This window comes from Neopelma chrysocephalum, unplaced genomic scaffold (assembly GCF_003984885.1).
Source record: "Neopelma chrysocephalum unplaced genomic scaffold, ASM398488v2 Primary Assembly neopelma1_43, whole genome shotgun sequence".
Taxonomy (NCBI): Eukaryota; Metazoa; Chordata; class Aves; order Passeriformes; family Pipridae; genus Neopelma; species Neopelma chrysocephalum.
Window position 1 is genome coordinate 22416418 of NW_020897702.1, and position 16687 is coordinate 22433104.

At 48.2% G+C, this 16687-nt stretch overlaps 2 protein-coding genes across 3 annotated transcripts in view; both read right to left on the reverse strand.

Annotated features, from left to right (window-relative positions):
• The window catches only part of CAPN5 (calpain 5), a 57941-nt gene that overhangs the window by 14722 nt on the left and 26532 nt on the right, over nucleotides 1-16687 (reverse strand). For both annotated transcript variants that reach the window (XM_027677608.1, XM_027677609.1), the window contains exon 3: nucleotides 7437-7568. In XM_027677608.1, the coding sequence (XP_027533409.1) occupies nucleotides 7437-7568 (132 nt within the window). The remainder of the gene's footprint in view (nucleotides 1-7436; nucleotides 7569-16687) is intronic.
• OMP (olfactory marker protein) lies at nucleotides 2547-4271 on the reverse strand. Its single transcript, XM_027677694.1, is given in 3 exon segments — nucleotides 2547-3098; nucleotides 3100-3256; nucleotides 4252-4271. Coding segments are annotated over 3 exon segments (729 nt in total).

Below are 16687 nucleotides of genomic sequence, written 5' to 3' on the forward strand. Positions count from 1 at the left end.
ATTAAGAGAAAAGGTACTTGTGACCCTGAAAAAATGTTTTGATTAGAAGGAGGAATCAATAGATGCCAAATGCTCCAAGCCTTCTGCTGGGAACTTGCCAGCTCAGGATGAGGAGGGAGGCACCCAGCTGTACCAATCTGCTGAACCATGGTATAAACTGGGATGAAATTTGCCTGGGAGATGGGACAGGGCAGTGTTTCTGAAAGCCTTTATGGGATGCTGATACTATACAGGTAAAGTTTCAGTGACTAGTAAAAAGAGACTCATCTTCCCTGCAGCAGAGATCACACTGCCTCCCTCACCTCCCACCCCAGCTCTAAATGGAAGCAGGATCCACCTATGAATCATTTCCTCTTCTCTGCTCAGCTTCAAACTCCTCTACAAACCACACAAAACTGTTCAACACCCCATGAAGCCTTTCACGCACAGAGAAGAATGTAAATGCTCATTTTACATTTAATAGGAGATAAAAAAGAGGCTCAAAAATACCAACAGGGAGTAAAATTTGGTGGGTGCTGCTTTATTGCATGCAGTATTAGGGCAGCTTCCAAAAAGAGCATGAAAAAGACACACACGGCCTCAATCCTTAAGAGGAAACTCATTGGCTAGGCTTTTATTTACCGTGGTACATCAATACCCAGAGAGGTATCTGCAGCAAGAACTCTACCCCAGCAACGTAGCAATGGCATATTTTCAGACCTGGCATGCAAAAATCCCTTTGGATGATGCCAGTGGCTCTTGTTATTTGGTCAAAAGTGGTTAGTAGCCAGGAGCTCTGCTCTGGGATGCGCAAGGAGAGGTCCTCCTATGGGAAAGTCTGCCAGGACCCTAGAAGTGGGGTTGGCCAACAGTGGGTCCATGCTGTGGCCAAGCAGGGATGCATCTACTTTTCTCTCTACTCATTGAGTCCAGCATCTCTTGGGGTCTAAACAAAGATATCAGCTTCTATAGCAATGTCCATGGCATGGCTGTATGATCTGAGTGGTTGCTGAGCTTTGGTTGTGGGCAAGACTCCAAGCTCCCACCATCTCTCCAGCCAGTATCTGATCCTCCTGCTTTCCTTCTCCTCTCGGCTTGGCATAGCTTGTGCATATCATGTTGTACACTATTGTTGGGCTAGGGAGGGCATGGAGTTGCATCTCTGGAGGCTTTGAAGAAGAGGTTGGACTCTTTTGGGGCTGGTCTGCACAAGTCAGCAAGCCACAGGTACGAAGTTCCCTTGTTCTGGCCTTCCCATCACTGCTCTCTCCTTACTTATCTTGGGAAAATCTCAGGCCAAACCTTGAGGAGCACTCACCAACAGCTGAGTGCAATCTGAGCAAAGGACCAATTGTAATAATATTTAACTCTTTCAAGGGACTTTTCTATCTGTGTGTCTCAAGAAGCTTCATTGAAGTACCCTCCACTTTTTGATGGAGGAAATGTCCAAAGTCAGTAGTTTATTCACAGTCATGGGACAAGCCAGGCACAAAACGCCCTCCTGTCCCAATACTTATAAAGGCACCACTACCCTCTGTTCTCACACATGGCCACCCACAGACCATTCCCTGTGTTGTAGAGGGTAGGACACACTGCTTTTCAGGGACAGCAACAGCTCTGTGGTTTGCAAAGTGCTCTGCAACCTCATGGCTCTCTATAGACACTTCACCCTAATTATATTCATGGGTGCTTTAAGGACAGTACAATGTGCAAATTGGTTTTGCTGCAGGGGACTCACTGCTGGCTCAGACCTGAGACTCTGAACACACACACACACACCTGCTCCAACCCATCTTGGGACCAACAAACTCCAGGCAGCACAAGGCGTGCTGGAGAATCCCTCCCCGCAGTGACCCCCAGCAAGAAATGGTGGTGACGGTCAGGAAAGGGCTGGTCCAACCTCCCAGTTTGCCCAGTAGGTTTGCAATTTGCAGAATACAGCGTGTCTAAATGTATTTCAGCTTCACAGCAAGGTGGATTCTCCATGGGACTGGTCTTTGGAGACACCAAGCAGCCACAGTCACAGCAGGAGTCACTGCAGCCTGAAAGCATTCAGCATCCTTACTAGGAGTAGAAATCCATTGCAAACAAGCCTTCCATTTTTAATGGCTAGGATGGAAACTGGAAGGCAAGGCTCTCTCCAGGGGTCTCTCCTGTTTTTAGTATGGCAAATATTTATTTTTCCACCAGGTTTTTGGTTACACAGCTGCCACATTTTGAGGGCTTAGGGCAGCCTCATATTTCCAAGCCAGCAAAACCCTGCACCAGTCAGACCTGGTGAATCCCTGATGAATTCACAAGCACACAGCCTTATACTCCAAGCAATGTAGCAGCAAGCTCATGGCCCCCTCCTCCCCATCATTCAGACAGAGGACAGCATGTTTGGGGAACATTTCTGGGCTGAAGCGCTCCAGAAGCACTGAGCTGTTCTCCACTTTATCACAAAGCCATTCCTCATTAAAAAAAAAACAACAAAACCAAACCCACGTGAAAACTGAAGCGAGAATTGAGCTGAGAGAAGAAAAATTAAGACCGAAGCACAGCTGGAGCGAGGCTGAGGAAGAGTATCAGGCTTTAAAAACAATGGAGCCCTTCAGCTGAGCTGGTTCGAGACCATCGGTGAAAGCGAGGAGGAAATACATCACTTTGCGGATCTGGGCTAATTCTGCTATTCGTTCCCCAAATTCCTGGGCATCTGCCTCATTGCACTCCACCTCCTTGGCCTCTGGCTTCTTCCAGAAGATTCCTACTGGCTCCAGCAGCTGCCGGTTCATAAGGTGGGTGAGATCAGGAGTCCAGTGTTGGGAGGTGCCGGTCACTGTGACCTTTCCAGGTCTCTCCAGCTGGATGTCCCAGCGGAGGAAGCGCAGTTTGTGCTGCTGGATGAAATCTACTCGGTAGATGTGTTCATTGGGACGCAGCAGCTTCTCACCATCCTGGGGCCTCATGTTTTTTTGTTGCAGGCTCTGGAATCGTAGCCGCATGCGCCGGGTGAGCTGTTCATCACAGATGAAGGGTAGCTCAATCATCTTTGCCTCAGCTGCCATCACCTTGGCTACTCCTCTGCTACGTTTTCAGCAATGTGTGGTTCTCAAACAGGACACACAGGCGGAAAAATCTGACAAGCTCCTGGAGCTGGTGCCCCCTCTCCACGGTCTCAGCAGTGCTAGGCAACCCGGGCCAGTGACGCAAAATACCCTCCAGTTCTTCCTCTGGGTGCCCTTCTGACTTGTTTGCAGATTCTAACTGATGGTGCTGCTGTGCTGTGCTGTGTAATCTATAGGGAACGGATGTCTGATGTCAGCCTCCCTGGCAACCTCCCTGACAACCATGGCTCCTTATCCCAAAACAAAGGCGTGGAGCCAGGGATGCCACCTTGACAGGTCTGGGTGGCAGTAGCTTTCTCTGAGTGTAGGTTCATGGTATAATTCAGGTTGGAAGAGACTGTGGAGGGGTCTGGTCCAACCTGCTGCTCAAAACAGGACTTTCTTCAGGTAAGTCGCTTGGGGCTTTGTCCAGTCTCTCTTTGAGTATCTCCATGGACAGAGTTCCCACAGCCTCTCAGGGCCCCTCTTCCAGAATCTGACCGTGCTCATGCTGAAGATAAGCTGCAGCTTTTGCTGTTGTCTTTCGTCCCCTGACTGTGCATCCCCAGCCAGAGTTTGGCTCCATCTTGTCCACACTCTCCTATCCAGGCTGGATGGGGCTCTGAGCAACCTGGTCTAGTGGAAGGTGACGCTGCCCATGGCAGGTGGGTTGGAACTAGATGATATTGGAGGTCCCTTTCAAGCCAAGCCTTTCTATGATTCCATGATTAAGTAGCTACACTCGGCAATAAGCCCCCCTTCATCTTCCCTCCTCCTGGATGCACAAATCCACTTCCCTCCAGACCATTTTGGTGGCTTGCACGAGGCTGTGCCATCCAGAAAAGGACACAAGGGTCCTGAGGGACAAATTGACTATCAAATGAGCACCAAACTAACACGACCCTTGTGTCCTTTTCTGGATGGTACAGCTGACAGGAGTCAGGCTCTGCACTGCTCCTGCAGCAGCAGGTAGACAGCAGCACCCCAGTGTTGTTCTGCCTGCCTGCCCTGGCACAAAATTGGAGAGGGTGCTCACAAGTGAGTTTCCCCTTTGTGTGCCCAGGAAAGGGGAACTCAGGCATAGTCTGTGCCTTAATGCTTGTCTCTGTGGGCCAGGTAGAGAAGTGGGTCCAAGATACAAGCAACCCAAACAACCTCTTTCCAAGCTCTGATGCTCTGAACCCACCTGAGTACCAGCAAAACCATCATGCTCAACCTGGAACCACCCATTCCTCAGCAATTGCTGGGCATGCCTGGACACCATCCTGTGCAACCTGCTCTGGGTGAACCTGCTTTAGCAGGGCGGTTGGACTTCCCACAGACAATCATTCTGTGATTCTGGGAAATCCAGAGCACAGTACTGTGCTGGTGGATGGGATACAGAGGGATAGTGGTGAAGGCATTTCTCTTTGCAGGGTGCTGGGTAGCTCCATGAGGCTGTGCATCCTGAAGAGAGATGTCATGCCAAGCCAAGTTCCCCTCTGCTAAGTGTCTTCATCAATGAATAAACCACAGACAGGTTTTGGGTGTGCCACAGAAAAGACATGACTCCTGCAAGCATGCTGTAGTATCTTTGGGGTATAGTGGCTGCTTTGGACTTGGAGAGCACAGGGTTCCAGCACAAAGCTTTAGACATGTTGTAGAGTCAAAGTCATTTGGGTTCTCTCTGTCCTATCTGTGACTCAGGTTGGCTTCTGCCCCATGACTTATTTGCAGGGCAATTTGGGAGCTCAAACAGGGTTAAATGAACTCCATGAAACAGTTTTTTCTATAATACTTTTACAAAAGGCTGTGCCAGTATTTGCACTGTCACACTTGACTCATGAACATCCACTATCACTCCAGGGGCAATCACTTTGACTTCGAGAAGTCCCAAAAAAGACTACCAGAAGCTAGCCTAGGCCAGACAAGCCACAGACAACAGGGACCCAAGGTGGATCATTTTCCTAGGAATTGTCCTTCAATCACCATTCTGCTGTTACTCCTGAAGACCTTGAGGATAGAGTCCAGAAAGCTAAGAGCTACACAGCCCCATCTGAAAGGACAAATGACCCTTCTGGCTGTTCTCTGAGCTCTTGCCTCACTTGTTTACTGGCTTTAAAACACCTTTAGCAAAAGCTGTTGATCCTTGGGTTTTAAAAGCTAAAAATGCCTTCAGTTAATTCTGGAGACCTTTTTGAGCTGAGCTACATGTAACAATGTCATATGGATGTTGCTTGGACGGACTTGTGTCTTTTACCCCCGTATGTGGTAGCAGCAGAGGAAGCGATAACCTTGTACATGGTGATGAACACACTGCAGTGGGGTTCAGCTTCCAGGCACCATGTGATGTTCCTTCTCGGTCTTGATGAGGTGTAAGATCAGCCTTCAGGGAGAAACAATAACTAACCACAGGTTGTAAAAGACCTACACAAAATGGACTTTGGGAGGTCAGTGTCCTCAGAGCCATCTGCTTGTGGTGCCCCAGCCAAGACTGCCCGGCACTCTGGAAGCCACTAAGGGGAAAGAAGACCAGACTGGTGATGGAAATGCAGGGGTGTCTGAACCACTTGGCTTCAAAGCCTGGCCCCTGTCCTTCATTTGTTGAGCAGTACCAATGCAACCTGTGGGAACACAGGTAAAGATCCAGACAAACCTTCAGGACAAAGTGCTGCTGGAAATTATTTAAATCTCCTCATTTTAAGGTCTTCATTTCTTTTCATAAGAGCTAGACACCTCTGAAGGTTCAAAGAAAGGGTGTCATGGAGCCAGATCACACCTAAAGACATGTAGGGTCAGCTAGGATGCAGGAATTTAGAAAACAGCTCTAAACTAAATTCCAGTACCCCATTCCTACTCAGTGACTCACACCACACAGACATAATAGGAAACAGGGACATGGAGAGAGCAAGGTGGAAGAAAGTGTGTGAATAAAATCATCTGGGATACATACAGATGTGCTGGTCTGTCCTATTTCCTTGAATGTATTCCTTCTCCCCACACTCAAGAGAGACAGTTTCATTGCACGAAGTGGACCAAGGGACACTCAGAGCCTACGTTACATCCTGGTGTAAATCAGGAATACATTTCCTAGTAGCAGTGGGAGACCTGGACCAAGATCCCTGGACTGACATTTCAGAAATTCAAAAGCCTGCATCAGCATCTTTCAGCTCTTCCCAGACCATGAATGAAGACATTTTGATGTTCAGGAACAGTATCACAATTGCACATGCAACCATACCAAGGACCAAGGGGCCCATTATTTCTGTCTCCAAGATCTCCATTAAGTAAGAAATTCTTTACTGTGAGGGTGGTGAGACCCAGGTTGCCCAGAGAAATTGTGGATGCCCCATTCCTGGGAAGTGTTCAAGGCCAGGTTGGACAGGACTTTGAGCAACCTGATCTAATGGAAGGTGTCCCTGCCTACAGCAGGGGGGTTGGAACTAAATGGTTATTAAGGTCTCTTCCAACTCATATAATTCTGTGATTCTATAAAACAAACCTTTCTGAAAGAAAAGAGGAGACAGGTAAAAAAGAGCCTCTGAGAGTTAAGGACATGGAAAATGAGAAGTCACAAACACCCACAGCCAAACTGCCCTGGGAGGAAAAGCAATGCCACTGGCAGACTGAAATAATGAGATGTCCAAAGGGACCCAGCAACTGTATGGCTGGCATTTCCCAGGGCAGAGCTGGAAGTGAATGGTGAGGAGGGAGGACAACTTGCCCGCTCACCCTTGGGAGATGTCGATGCCGGGGAACAAGCTAAACAACCCCGTGCACCACCCCTCTAATGACAGCCCCAACAGTCACCACAGCCACCATGTGAGGAAGCCTTATGGGTTATCCAGAAGCCAAAACAGCTATTCTGTTCCTGTATAAAGAAAAACCTAGACTTTAACAGAAGATGGGGATGCTGCAAGAAATTCCTGAGCCTGGAATCCATGATCATCACAGGAAGCAGAGACTGGAAGTACCACAGCACACAGAGCAGATGCAAAGGTGTGGGGTGGAAGGAACTCTCTCAGGTCTGTGGCAGTAGGAGGCTGTGGGTGAAGCAGGTGGTGCTGTCTGCACACACTGGCTGCCTTTTGCAGTAAAATCTAGGAAAAGGTGCTTGGGACTTCCTGGTCTCTTGCCCTACGATGAAGCACACCTGTACCAGAGTGTGAAGTCCCCTTGCCTTGGCTTCAACAGGGCTGACATCTTCTGTAGCTGAGGACGTGGTGGAGATGAGCACAGACCTTCCAAGGATGTGGCACTGAGCACCTTTTTCCTCCAATACCTCCCTGGTTGCTCCCCAGACCTGCAGCCCCTCACTCTGGTGCAGCTCCTTGGTGGTTTTCCGCCCCACAATACATTCCCATTGGATCCCATACATGAAAGAACACTTACCTTCTGCCACAGAGACTCTCGGGATGCCAGGGAGGAGCAGGCAGCCACGAACCAGCAGTTTCCAACCTGGCCCTGGTGTAAGTCATGGGAGCTGATCCCGTCCACAAAGAGACGTGGATCATTGCAGATTTCCTGTAGGACAGAAGAAAAACAGACACACTAGCTAAGTGAGCAGACTGGGGAGTCAGGAGCAGGGTTTCTTGTCAAAGGAAAATCACTCCCTCTCTTCCTCAGACTCTAGGTAAACCTGACCTGCAGATTTCTACTGGCTTTGTTCATCATGTTGGTGGCAGAAGGACACTAACCTGCCTTCTTCTCTCACCAGGACATGGGCAGCATCATTGCCCAAGGGACACCAGACCTACTTCCAATTCTGTATCAGCATCAGCACAGCTTTAATTATCCCTGGTGATAATGGGACACTTTCACACCATTTCAGCCCTATGCCCCATCCCCTCTTCTAAGTCACCTCTTTCAGATCTCTCTACTCCGTGACTGCTTTACAAGCTTCTCCCTCTCTTATTTTGCTGCGGAGAGCATGACTCAAAAACACTGCCTCCAATACTGAAATCTGTGGATCCATCCAAAAATAAAACCCTGCAGGAACAGGGCAGAGACGGGCATTTAATGATGAATCGCAGTGCCTAAATCAGACAGTTCCCCTAGGAAAGCTCAACTCAGATTGAGGTCTCAGCCACGGCTGCAAAAAGACTAGTGTCCTTACCCAGGAGGTCTGTCCTTCCAGATCCTAGCACAGCAGATGAAAAAAATTTGGTGCCAAAAGCTTTGCAGCTGGGCCAGGAGGATAAAACACTCATTCTGCCACCAAAACCAGGATGGTGGATTATGCACATGCACCATGAATGGAAAAACTTGGGTAGGAGGCAAGGAGGCAAGCTAGGAGGTGAGTTCATGCCTCCAAGCACTCAGGCACCAAGCACATCAGCTTTCCTCTGCCCGGCTCCTGCCAGGCTGCCCTCCCTGCTTCCCACTGCCTCTTAGACCCTGGCCAAGAAAGCACTTAAATAACAGAGGGTGTTAAGCAAGCTTCAGGTAACACACTACTCTTTTTTTAAAATATATTTTCTCCTGATCAATGCTGCTTGGAAGGTCATGTCCAGCTGGAGGCTGAGAGCAGATGGGACAGACAAAGAGCTGAAAGAATCTTTTCCCCTCTGTTACTATGTTTAATTTGAAGAGGAAAAAGGAAAAGCAGATTATCTTTCTTCCCCTCTATCTCCCAGTTTTTCAGGCTGGTTGCACCTAGAAAAGTATGTTCCCCCACAGACTTTGTATGTGAGGTCTTTTATTGCCTCTGCCCATAGAATCATAGAATGGTTTGGGTTGGAAGGAATCTTAAAGATCATCTAGTTCCAATCCCTCCACTGTGGGCAGAGACACCTCCCACTAGATCAGGTTGCCCAGGGACCCATCACAGGGAGGAAGAGCAATCATAAGCACCTCTGGCTATTCTCACCTAGCCCAGCCAGCACTGTACACCTCAAAAATAAGCCAAGGTCCATCCAGAAACAAACTGAGCAGGGTCAAACCCAAGGGAGAGGTCTAATCCCCTAATGTTGTCGTTGCAGGAGGTTGGGATAAGCGCTAGGGGGAGACAAGCTGCCACCATCAAAGGCAGGAACCACTTGAGCTTCTCAGCATCACTGAGCGCAGACAGGGGTGGGACAGGAGCAGTGGGGTTTAGCTCCTGTTTCATACCACCAGGGAAGCACCCAGCAGCTGGGAATGTGTCTGTCTCGCCTGTTAGTGATGGGGATGTGTGCAAGATCAGCTCTTTGTGACCCTGCTCTGGGGTGCAGAGGCACCATGTTTGCCTCATTTGAGGAATGCACCTGCCTCTTCTGCCCCTGGGTGAATATGCAGATTACAATAAAGGAGTTGCTTGATATTACACAGACAGGCAAGAACATGAAAGCATAAGAAACATTGAACAGTTTGGGTTGGAAGGGACCTTTAAAAGGCCATCTAGTCCAACCCCCTGCAATGAGTAGGAACATCTTCAACTGGATCAGGTTGCTCAGAGCCCTGTCCAACCTGACCTTGAATGTTTCTTTGGGATGGGCTATTGACCACCTCTCTGGGCAACTAGTGCCACTGTTTCGCTACTCTCACTGTGAAAACTTTCTTCCTTATATCTAGTCTAAATCAACCCTCCTTCAGTTTAAAACCATTGTTCCTTGTCCTGTCACAACAGACCCTGATAGAAAGTTTGTCCTCATCTTTCTTATAAGCCCCCTTTAAGTGCTGAAAGGCTGCAGTAAGGTCTGCCCTGAAAGGTAGAGAGGGGCTGCCACGCTTACCTCCAGAAGGACCATGCAGCAAGCACACTCAAGACCTAGGACCGAGCTTGGTCCCAGTAGACTCCCAGAGATCCTAAGCACAGAATCACCAAATCAATGCAGTTATAAGGAACTTCTGGATATCATCCAGTCCACCTCCCTCTATTCAAAGCAGGGTTGCCCAGGACAGCAGGTTGTACAGCAGGTTGCCCAGAACTGTGTTCAGTCAGGTTTTGAATATCTCCAGGAATGGTGACTTCACAACTTCTCCAGAGTGAAGATTCATAGAGCCATTAAGCTTGGGAAAGACCTCTAAGATCATGGAATCCAGCCATTAACCCAGCATTGCCAAGTCTACCACTAAACCATGTCTCTGAGCACCACATCTGTACTTTTTTTGAACACTTCTAGGTATGTGATTCCACAGCTTCCATGAGCAGCCTATTTCAATGCTTGACCATCCTTTCAGTGAAGAAAATTTTCTTAATATCCAATCCTTGCACAGGGGAAGGCAGCATTGCCTCCTTGTTGTAAGGCTGCAGAGCTGACTCCATCAGGGTAAGTCTCATCTGTGGGTCAGTCTCCCCAGCAAAACCTCCTGAGAAGGTTTGCCATATTCCTTAGTCTGGAGCTTCCCAATATTAAATTACTTGGATTCTTCAGACCCCACAGAAGCTACTAGGCTTCCACTCAGACATGTTGGCCCTAGTCTAGACTGAGTGGCCCTCAATCCACAGGGATGATATTCCCTGTGTGCTCTGTCTGTACTGAGGTGGGAGCAAAGGACCAAGACACTGGTTCAGCAAGGCTGTAATTCTCCCTGGATTGCACAGAGCACAGTGGGGTGCTGGTGTGTGATGTAAAGCCTGCTCAGAGCCATGGAGCACCATGCCCACATGCAGAGGTGGGTGATGAAGATGAGATAAGTGAGAACTAGGTCAAAAAGCCAAGAAAAGCTTTGGAATATTTAGTGTTTCTTTCAAAGGAACTTGTTCTGCAGCCCAATGGAATTGCAGGGCCTGGGGTTTGTATGTGCAAAGGGAGAAGAGAAGCAGAGATGCTCTGATCAGAGAAGGTCATGACCATGGCTTCCTCCCCTCCCTCCCATGCAACAGACAGAAACCAGGCGAGCAATAACATTTACCCAGGTGGGCACTTGTCCAAAAAACAAACATCACGTCATCCTCCCAGCACCACGACCCTGAGAGAAGAGGGCAGCACACCAATGTGCACACCCACAACACACCCATGGGGGCCTTTTGGGTTCGGGCATCAGCCACCACAGACCCAGCTCAAACTGCCTCGTGGCACTTGAGGCTTCACCAAACAGTGAGTCTGTCCCATTCCTTTATCTCATTACAGCCAGATTCTGTGTCCTGGCTGCTCCCAGTCTGGACACAGATGGAGAACAGCAAGGAACAGTGCAGGGAAAGCCAAAAAGCTATGGCTGCAGGGAGGCTATGACTTTGATGTGTTGCTCTTAACTCTGCCTTGGCCAAGAGAGTCATTCATGTCTCTTTACCCTCCAGGAGAACCTGTCTTAGAGAATCCTAAGAATAATAGAATCATTTAGGTTGAAAAGACCTCTAAGATCGTCAAGTTCAACCATTAACCCAGCACTTCCATGTTCACCACTAGATCATGTCCCCAGGTGCCACATCCACATGTTTTTTGAATGTTTCCAGGGATGGTTACTCCTAAGCACCATCAGAGATGATCTGCTCTCCCTAAAAGTGCCTCCTGAGCTCCAGGCAGCAAAAGACAACTTAGAGAAAGCCTGTGCGGATGGTTCTATGGAAACATACAGCCTGATAACACAGGGAGGGCCAAAATAGTGATTCAAAGATCTGATGATTCATATCCTTCCTTCTGCAAGGGATGTGGGACAGAGGCGGAAATCAAGGCTGGGAGAGGACTTTGAGGTCCCTGTCGATGAGAGGCTGATTGCAGAGGTCTGGCTTATGGGAGCTCAGATCAGGTCAGTCTGTTCCCTCCAGGTTCAGGTTATTGAAGTCCATTAAGGGAAAAAAAGACCCAATCAGTGCAATTATCTTGCACTTGCTGATGTAATTTTGCTTCCCACCAAAAAGCACATGGGATTTCCCTTTGCTCTCCCCAGTGCACACAATTTTCTTGCAAATGCATTTAAATCAGAAAATATCTTCCTTGTCTTCTCCAGCTAGACCAATTCCACACAGAGTAGTAAGGAGAAAATCATCCTCTAATTGGCATTATAATTGGTGACTGTCTTATCGTAAATGTTTCTCAGTTCAGGTTTCTGAGATTTAGATTCACTGGGGATCTCGATCACATCAAGGCAGCTGTGGGGAGAGAAAAAACTATGAAGGAGGAATAACCATGGGAGATACAACATCTGCTGCATGCCAGGACCATTTTTTGCTAACAAGATTTTGCAAGGAGCAGACTAGTCTAATTGCATTGCAGAGCCTGGCTGTTTCAGAACAATGCCTTCACTTAGACTTGCAAAATCAGCAAAATAATCTATTAGCATGGCTGCACTTCCTCTCTCCCACGCAATGGGGAACTGAGAGGATCCTGTCTTAAATGTACTCACACAGACAAGACAGCAAGAGGCACCCAAGCATGGTGAATAATGGTGACACAGCTGACACAAAGGTCCCCATGCTGCCCTGCTGCAGGTACCTGAACTGGGATGTTATTTTGCAAAAAGAGGAATTAAAAAATTTGCACCAGGGTGACTGAGGGAAGGGAAATGGGATGAGTCTCAAATACCAGGAGGTCTGTGTTTTCAGAGGGATTATTATAGAATCACAAAATCATGGAAGGGCTTGGGTTGAAAGGGACTTTAAAGATCACCTAGTTCCAACACCCTCTGCCATGGGCAGGGAACCTTCTACTAGACCAGATTGCTCAGAGCCCCATCCAGCCTGGCCTTGAACATTTCCAGGGATGCAGTAGCCACAATGTCTCTGGGCAACCTGTGACAGTGTCTCACCACCCTCACTGAAAAAAATTGTGTCCTTATATCTATTATGAATCCATCCTTTTTCAGCTTAAAACCATTATCGTTTGTCCTATTGATACAGACTCTACTAAAAATTATATCTTTGGTAGCTCAGCTTCACATATGTGAAAGAGTAGTTTTGGTTGGGAATATCTACACCCTACAGAACTGTTTGTGGGGCTTTGTACTGCCTCAGTCAGGCATCCCTAATGCTAATCCACCCACAGTATCTCAGTGTACACACATTTGTATTGTTATCAGCTTCCATGCCGCGCACAGGGGGACACTCCACCCACAGCAAACTTGCTTGTAAAGGAAGGCATCAAAAAACCACACTCCCACGAACTCCTTGATTCATCTTGTATACCACAGCAACATGCCGTGCCATTTCTTTTGGCACCAGGAAGAGCAGCAATAGTGGCAAACAAGATCTAAAGGTCAATCTGCAGGTTGTTGACAGGTCCCTCTGCAGTTTTATCTTCCGGGTATCCAAAGTACAAAGGTTACCGAAGAGGTCTCAGATAAAGCAATGAGAGGTGGAAAGACACAAGGTGCTGTGAGAGTACTGCACTTCCCCATGAGCAGATGGAGAGGGATGGGAAGGAAACTGACACAAGTGCAGAGACCCCAGACCCACCATTCCTGTTCCCCACACACTCTCCAGCAATGCACTCACCATTGCTCAGCCAGGACTTCTTCAGTCCCTGCCCAGCAAAGACTGATGCAGAGGCTAACAGAGCCTGGCTTTTAGCATCACCACACATCCGGACACAGCTCTCCCCCAACCACCTCTCCCACAATGAGTAGTTTTCATGTGTCGGGTTGCAGAGCCACTAAGAAAAAAATTACTCCCTGAATCCCAAAAGCCCTGAGATCTGCAGATCTCAGTGCCAAAGCAGGAAAGTGTTAACATGCCTCACTGACAAACTGGAGTGTGGGATACTCAGAGCATTGAGATGATGTGCCAAAGGTTACTCGAACCAGAAGCAGAAGTAGTCCCTCTTGGTCCCAAGTCCCAGTGCAGCCTGGTCACCATGTGAGCCATCCTTCCTTTAGAAATTATGTCACCTGGCTCCTTTTCATGCTGCATCCCCTGAGCCAGCCTGACCCTTACGAGTCACACAACTACAAACTTCAGAAGCAGAGAGGACACTGAGCAAATGCAGCTTTCACAGATGGCTCCATGTGGATCTCCTTCCCTTAAATGCCATGTAGGCATGGGCTTTAGTGAGCTACACAGAGAGGTGGAGGAGGAGAAAAAAAATAAGCTCCCATGGCTGTTTTAACTTTAACACCCTATGACAGATATACCTCTTTGATTAACCACAGTGTGGCTGGCCACCTTCTCCCAAGTCCTGCCACTCTCCATCATATCCCAGTCTTGAGCTCTCCTACAGATCTCCTTTGAACAGCCTCCCTTGGAACAGTGCTAACGACTTGCAGGGGGAAGAACCACCCTGGCTTGGCAGCATCGTGGGCTAAAAATACACCTACGTTCCAAAGCCTGTCCTCTCACCATGGCCTACTGTGCTCTCAGTTGCTGCAATGCTTCTAGTTGTGGGGTTAAACATCAACCAGAGAAACTGCTTTGGCTTGAAACTGTATGCACCGGGCCCGAAACTTGGAGGTTCAGTCATGTTGGTATAAGTGAGCAACCATGACCCACAGGCATGGGCCATGAGGACGTTCCCCATGTTGTACCACTTTTGAGCCATCAGTCCCCACCCTGAACTACATGCTGGTGGGTACGTGCTGGTGGAAAGGGAGGAACCTATTCAAGTAAGCCCTGCTGTGAGAAACCCCAGTATTTTGGAAAGAATGGTCCAAACCCACCCGTTCACCATAGAACTAATGTGAAATCCTGGAGCAAGCTTATGTGGCCACGAGCTCAGCTGCACCATATCTGCCTCCAAGCAATATAATTTAGCAGCTGAATACTGCTCTGCCTGAATCCCAAATCCTGTGTCTCACTGAAAGATAATCTTCTAAAACAGGATTTAGGAATCTTAATTATGCAGGAGTATTTTGTTGGTTTTGTTTGTTTGTTTTTAATTATCATGAGTCAAGTTATTGATGAGAAAAGAAAGAAAATGAAGCTGCAAAGGAAAACTACCTCCACACTCCACTGTGCCACTCAGATCAAAACCTCCTAACTACTTTTCCATGGGGACATCTCCCATACACCTTTGAGCCATACTGTCCCAGGATGAGGAACTACCCTTTGGTTTGTGACTGTGTCACATTCAGAGCACAGCAGCACCTCCCTCTAAGAACAGGACTTGACCCCACCACAATCTAAATTAATCCCTGACTATGCAATGATGATGAATAATGAGGTTATCATGAGTTTAAGCCATTTAAAGAAGTGCCTTCCAGCCCACGCCTATTCTGGTTATTCATACACTGGGTGTAGCCTTACAAACAGAGAAACCTCTTTATGAGAAAACTAACCTCTAGAAATGTGGACTTGATCTTCTGTTAACTGGGAGAAGGGACATTAATTCCTATGTAACTCTGTCAGTAGCATTTGCAGCAGATCACAGTCAATATTGAACCATCCATGATCACTCTCCATTAAGGTGGTTTGTTCACCCTTTTCCTTGTTGGAGGGGAACTGGGAGGAATGCATCACCGAACAGTGGTTTCTTCCCAAAGACCTAGAAATATTAAGGATGTGGGATGCCTTGTTTTATCTCTCCGTGAACACACAGACCACCCCCCGAGCTGCAGTTTCTTGCCTTGTTGGGCAACACAGCTCCTGCTGGCCTCAGCTATTTGGGCCCTTCACTGGGAGACAGACACTGAGGTGCTGGAGTGTGCCCAGAGAAAGGCAACAGAGCTGGCGAAGGGTCTGGAGCACAGGCCGGATGAGGAGCAGCTGACTACCTGCAAGGAAGTTGTAGCCAGGTGGGGGTTGGTCTCTTCTCCCAAGTAACAAGTGATAGGAAAAGAGGAAATTGCTTCAGGATGCACTGAGGGAGGTGTAGATTGACTATTATGAAAATTTTTTCCCCCAAAGGGTGCCCAGGGAAGTGGTGGAGTCCCCATCCTGGAAGAATTCAAAAGACATGTAGATGGGGCACTTGGAGACATGGTTTAGGGGTGGACCTGGCAGTGTTAGGTTAATGGTTGGACTTGATGATCTTAGAGGACTTTTCCAACCTAAATGATTCTATGATTCTATCACCCAAATGGGATAGATGCTTCAGCTCACCCTTGCTGACCTGATTTCCTTTTGTGAGAATCTGAGCAAGCCACCACCAGGCTCAAGGAGTCGTGCTGGCTTCTCCCTGTCCCCCAGGGCTTGGTAACACTGGCTGAAGCACCAGTCTCCTCTGAGGCACCTGAGAATCCAGAGCACTTGGCAAACTCCTGTGAGAGCACCACCCTGGGGTGCTTGTTTTGCCTGTACTTTCTGTGACAAAGGACAGTCTGAAAGGAACACGTTGGTGGTTTTCATAGGACACAAACATCCAGATGAGGATGTGAAGGGGTCAACAGATCACACAGCTTGGCCCTGTGCTGTGCAGGTTTGGTCCTGGCGAGCTCAACCACCAAGCACCTGTGCTGGGTGCCAGGGCAGTGCCAACAACTCAAATTCTGTCCTTTCTCAAGGATGCTTTGCACTTCCCTCCACTTCTTCCAGTGCTCCAGTTCAAGACTGTCTTGTCCATAGGGGTGCTTGGGGCAGAGCAGGGAGCTGAGCCCTGTGTCCCTACAACTGCACACAGCAACGGGACAAGACGCACGCTGGGGACAGACGGCCATGAGCATGGGTAGTACAGTTGAGCAGGGCAGCACCATCCTGAGGAATTAATTCCCCCATCACACAGTGTTTGAGCACACACAGGTCTAAATGATTGCATTGGGTTAAGTACCTTCACTTAGGACAGAAATCCCACCTCACCATGCTTCCCTGCTCGGCATATTTCAGTCTGCCTCTTTAACAGGTTTGTAATCTTTGC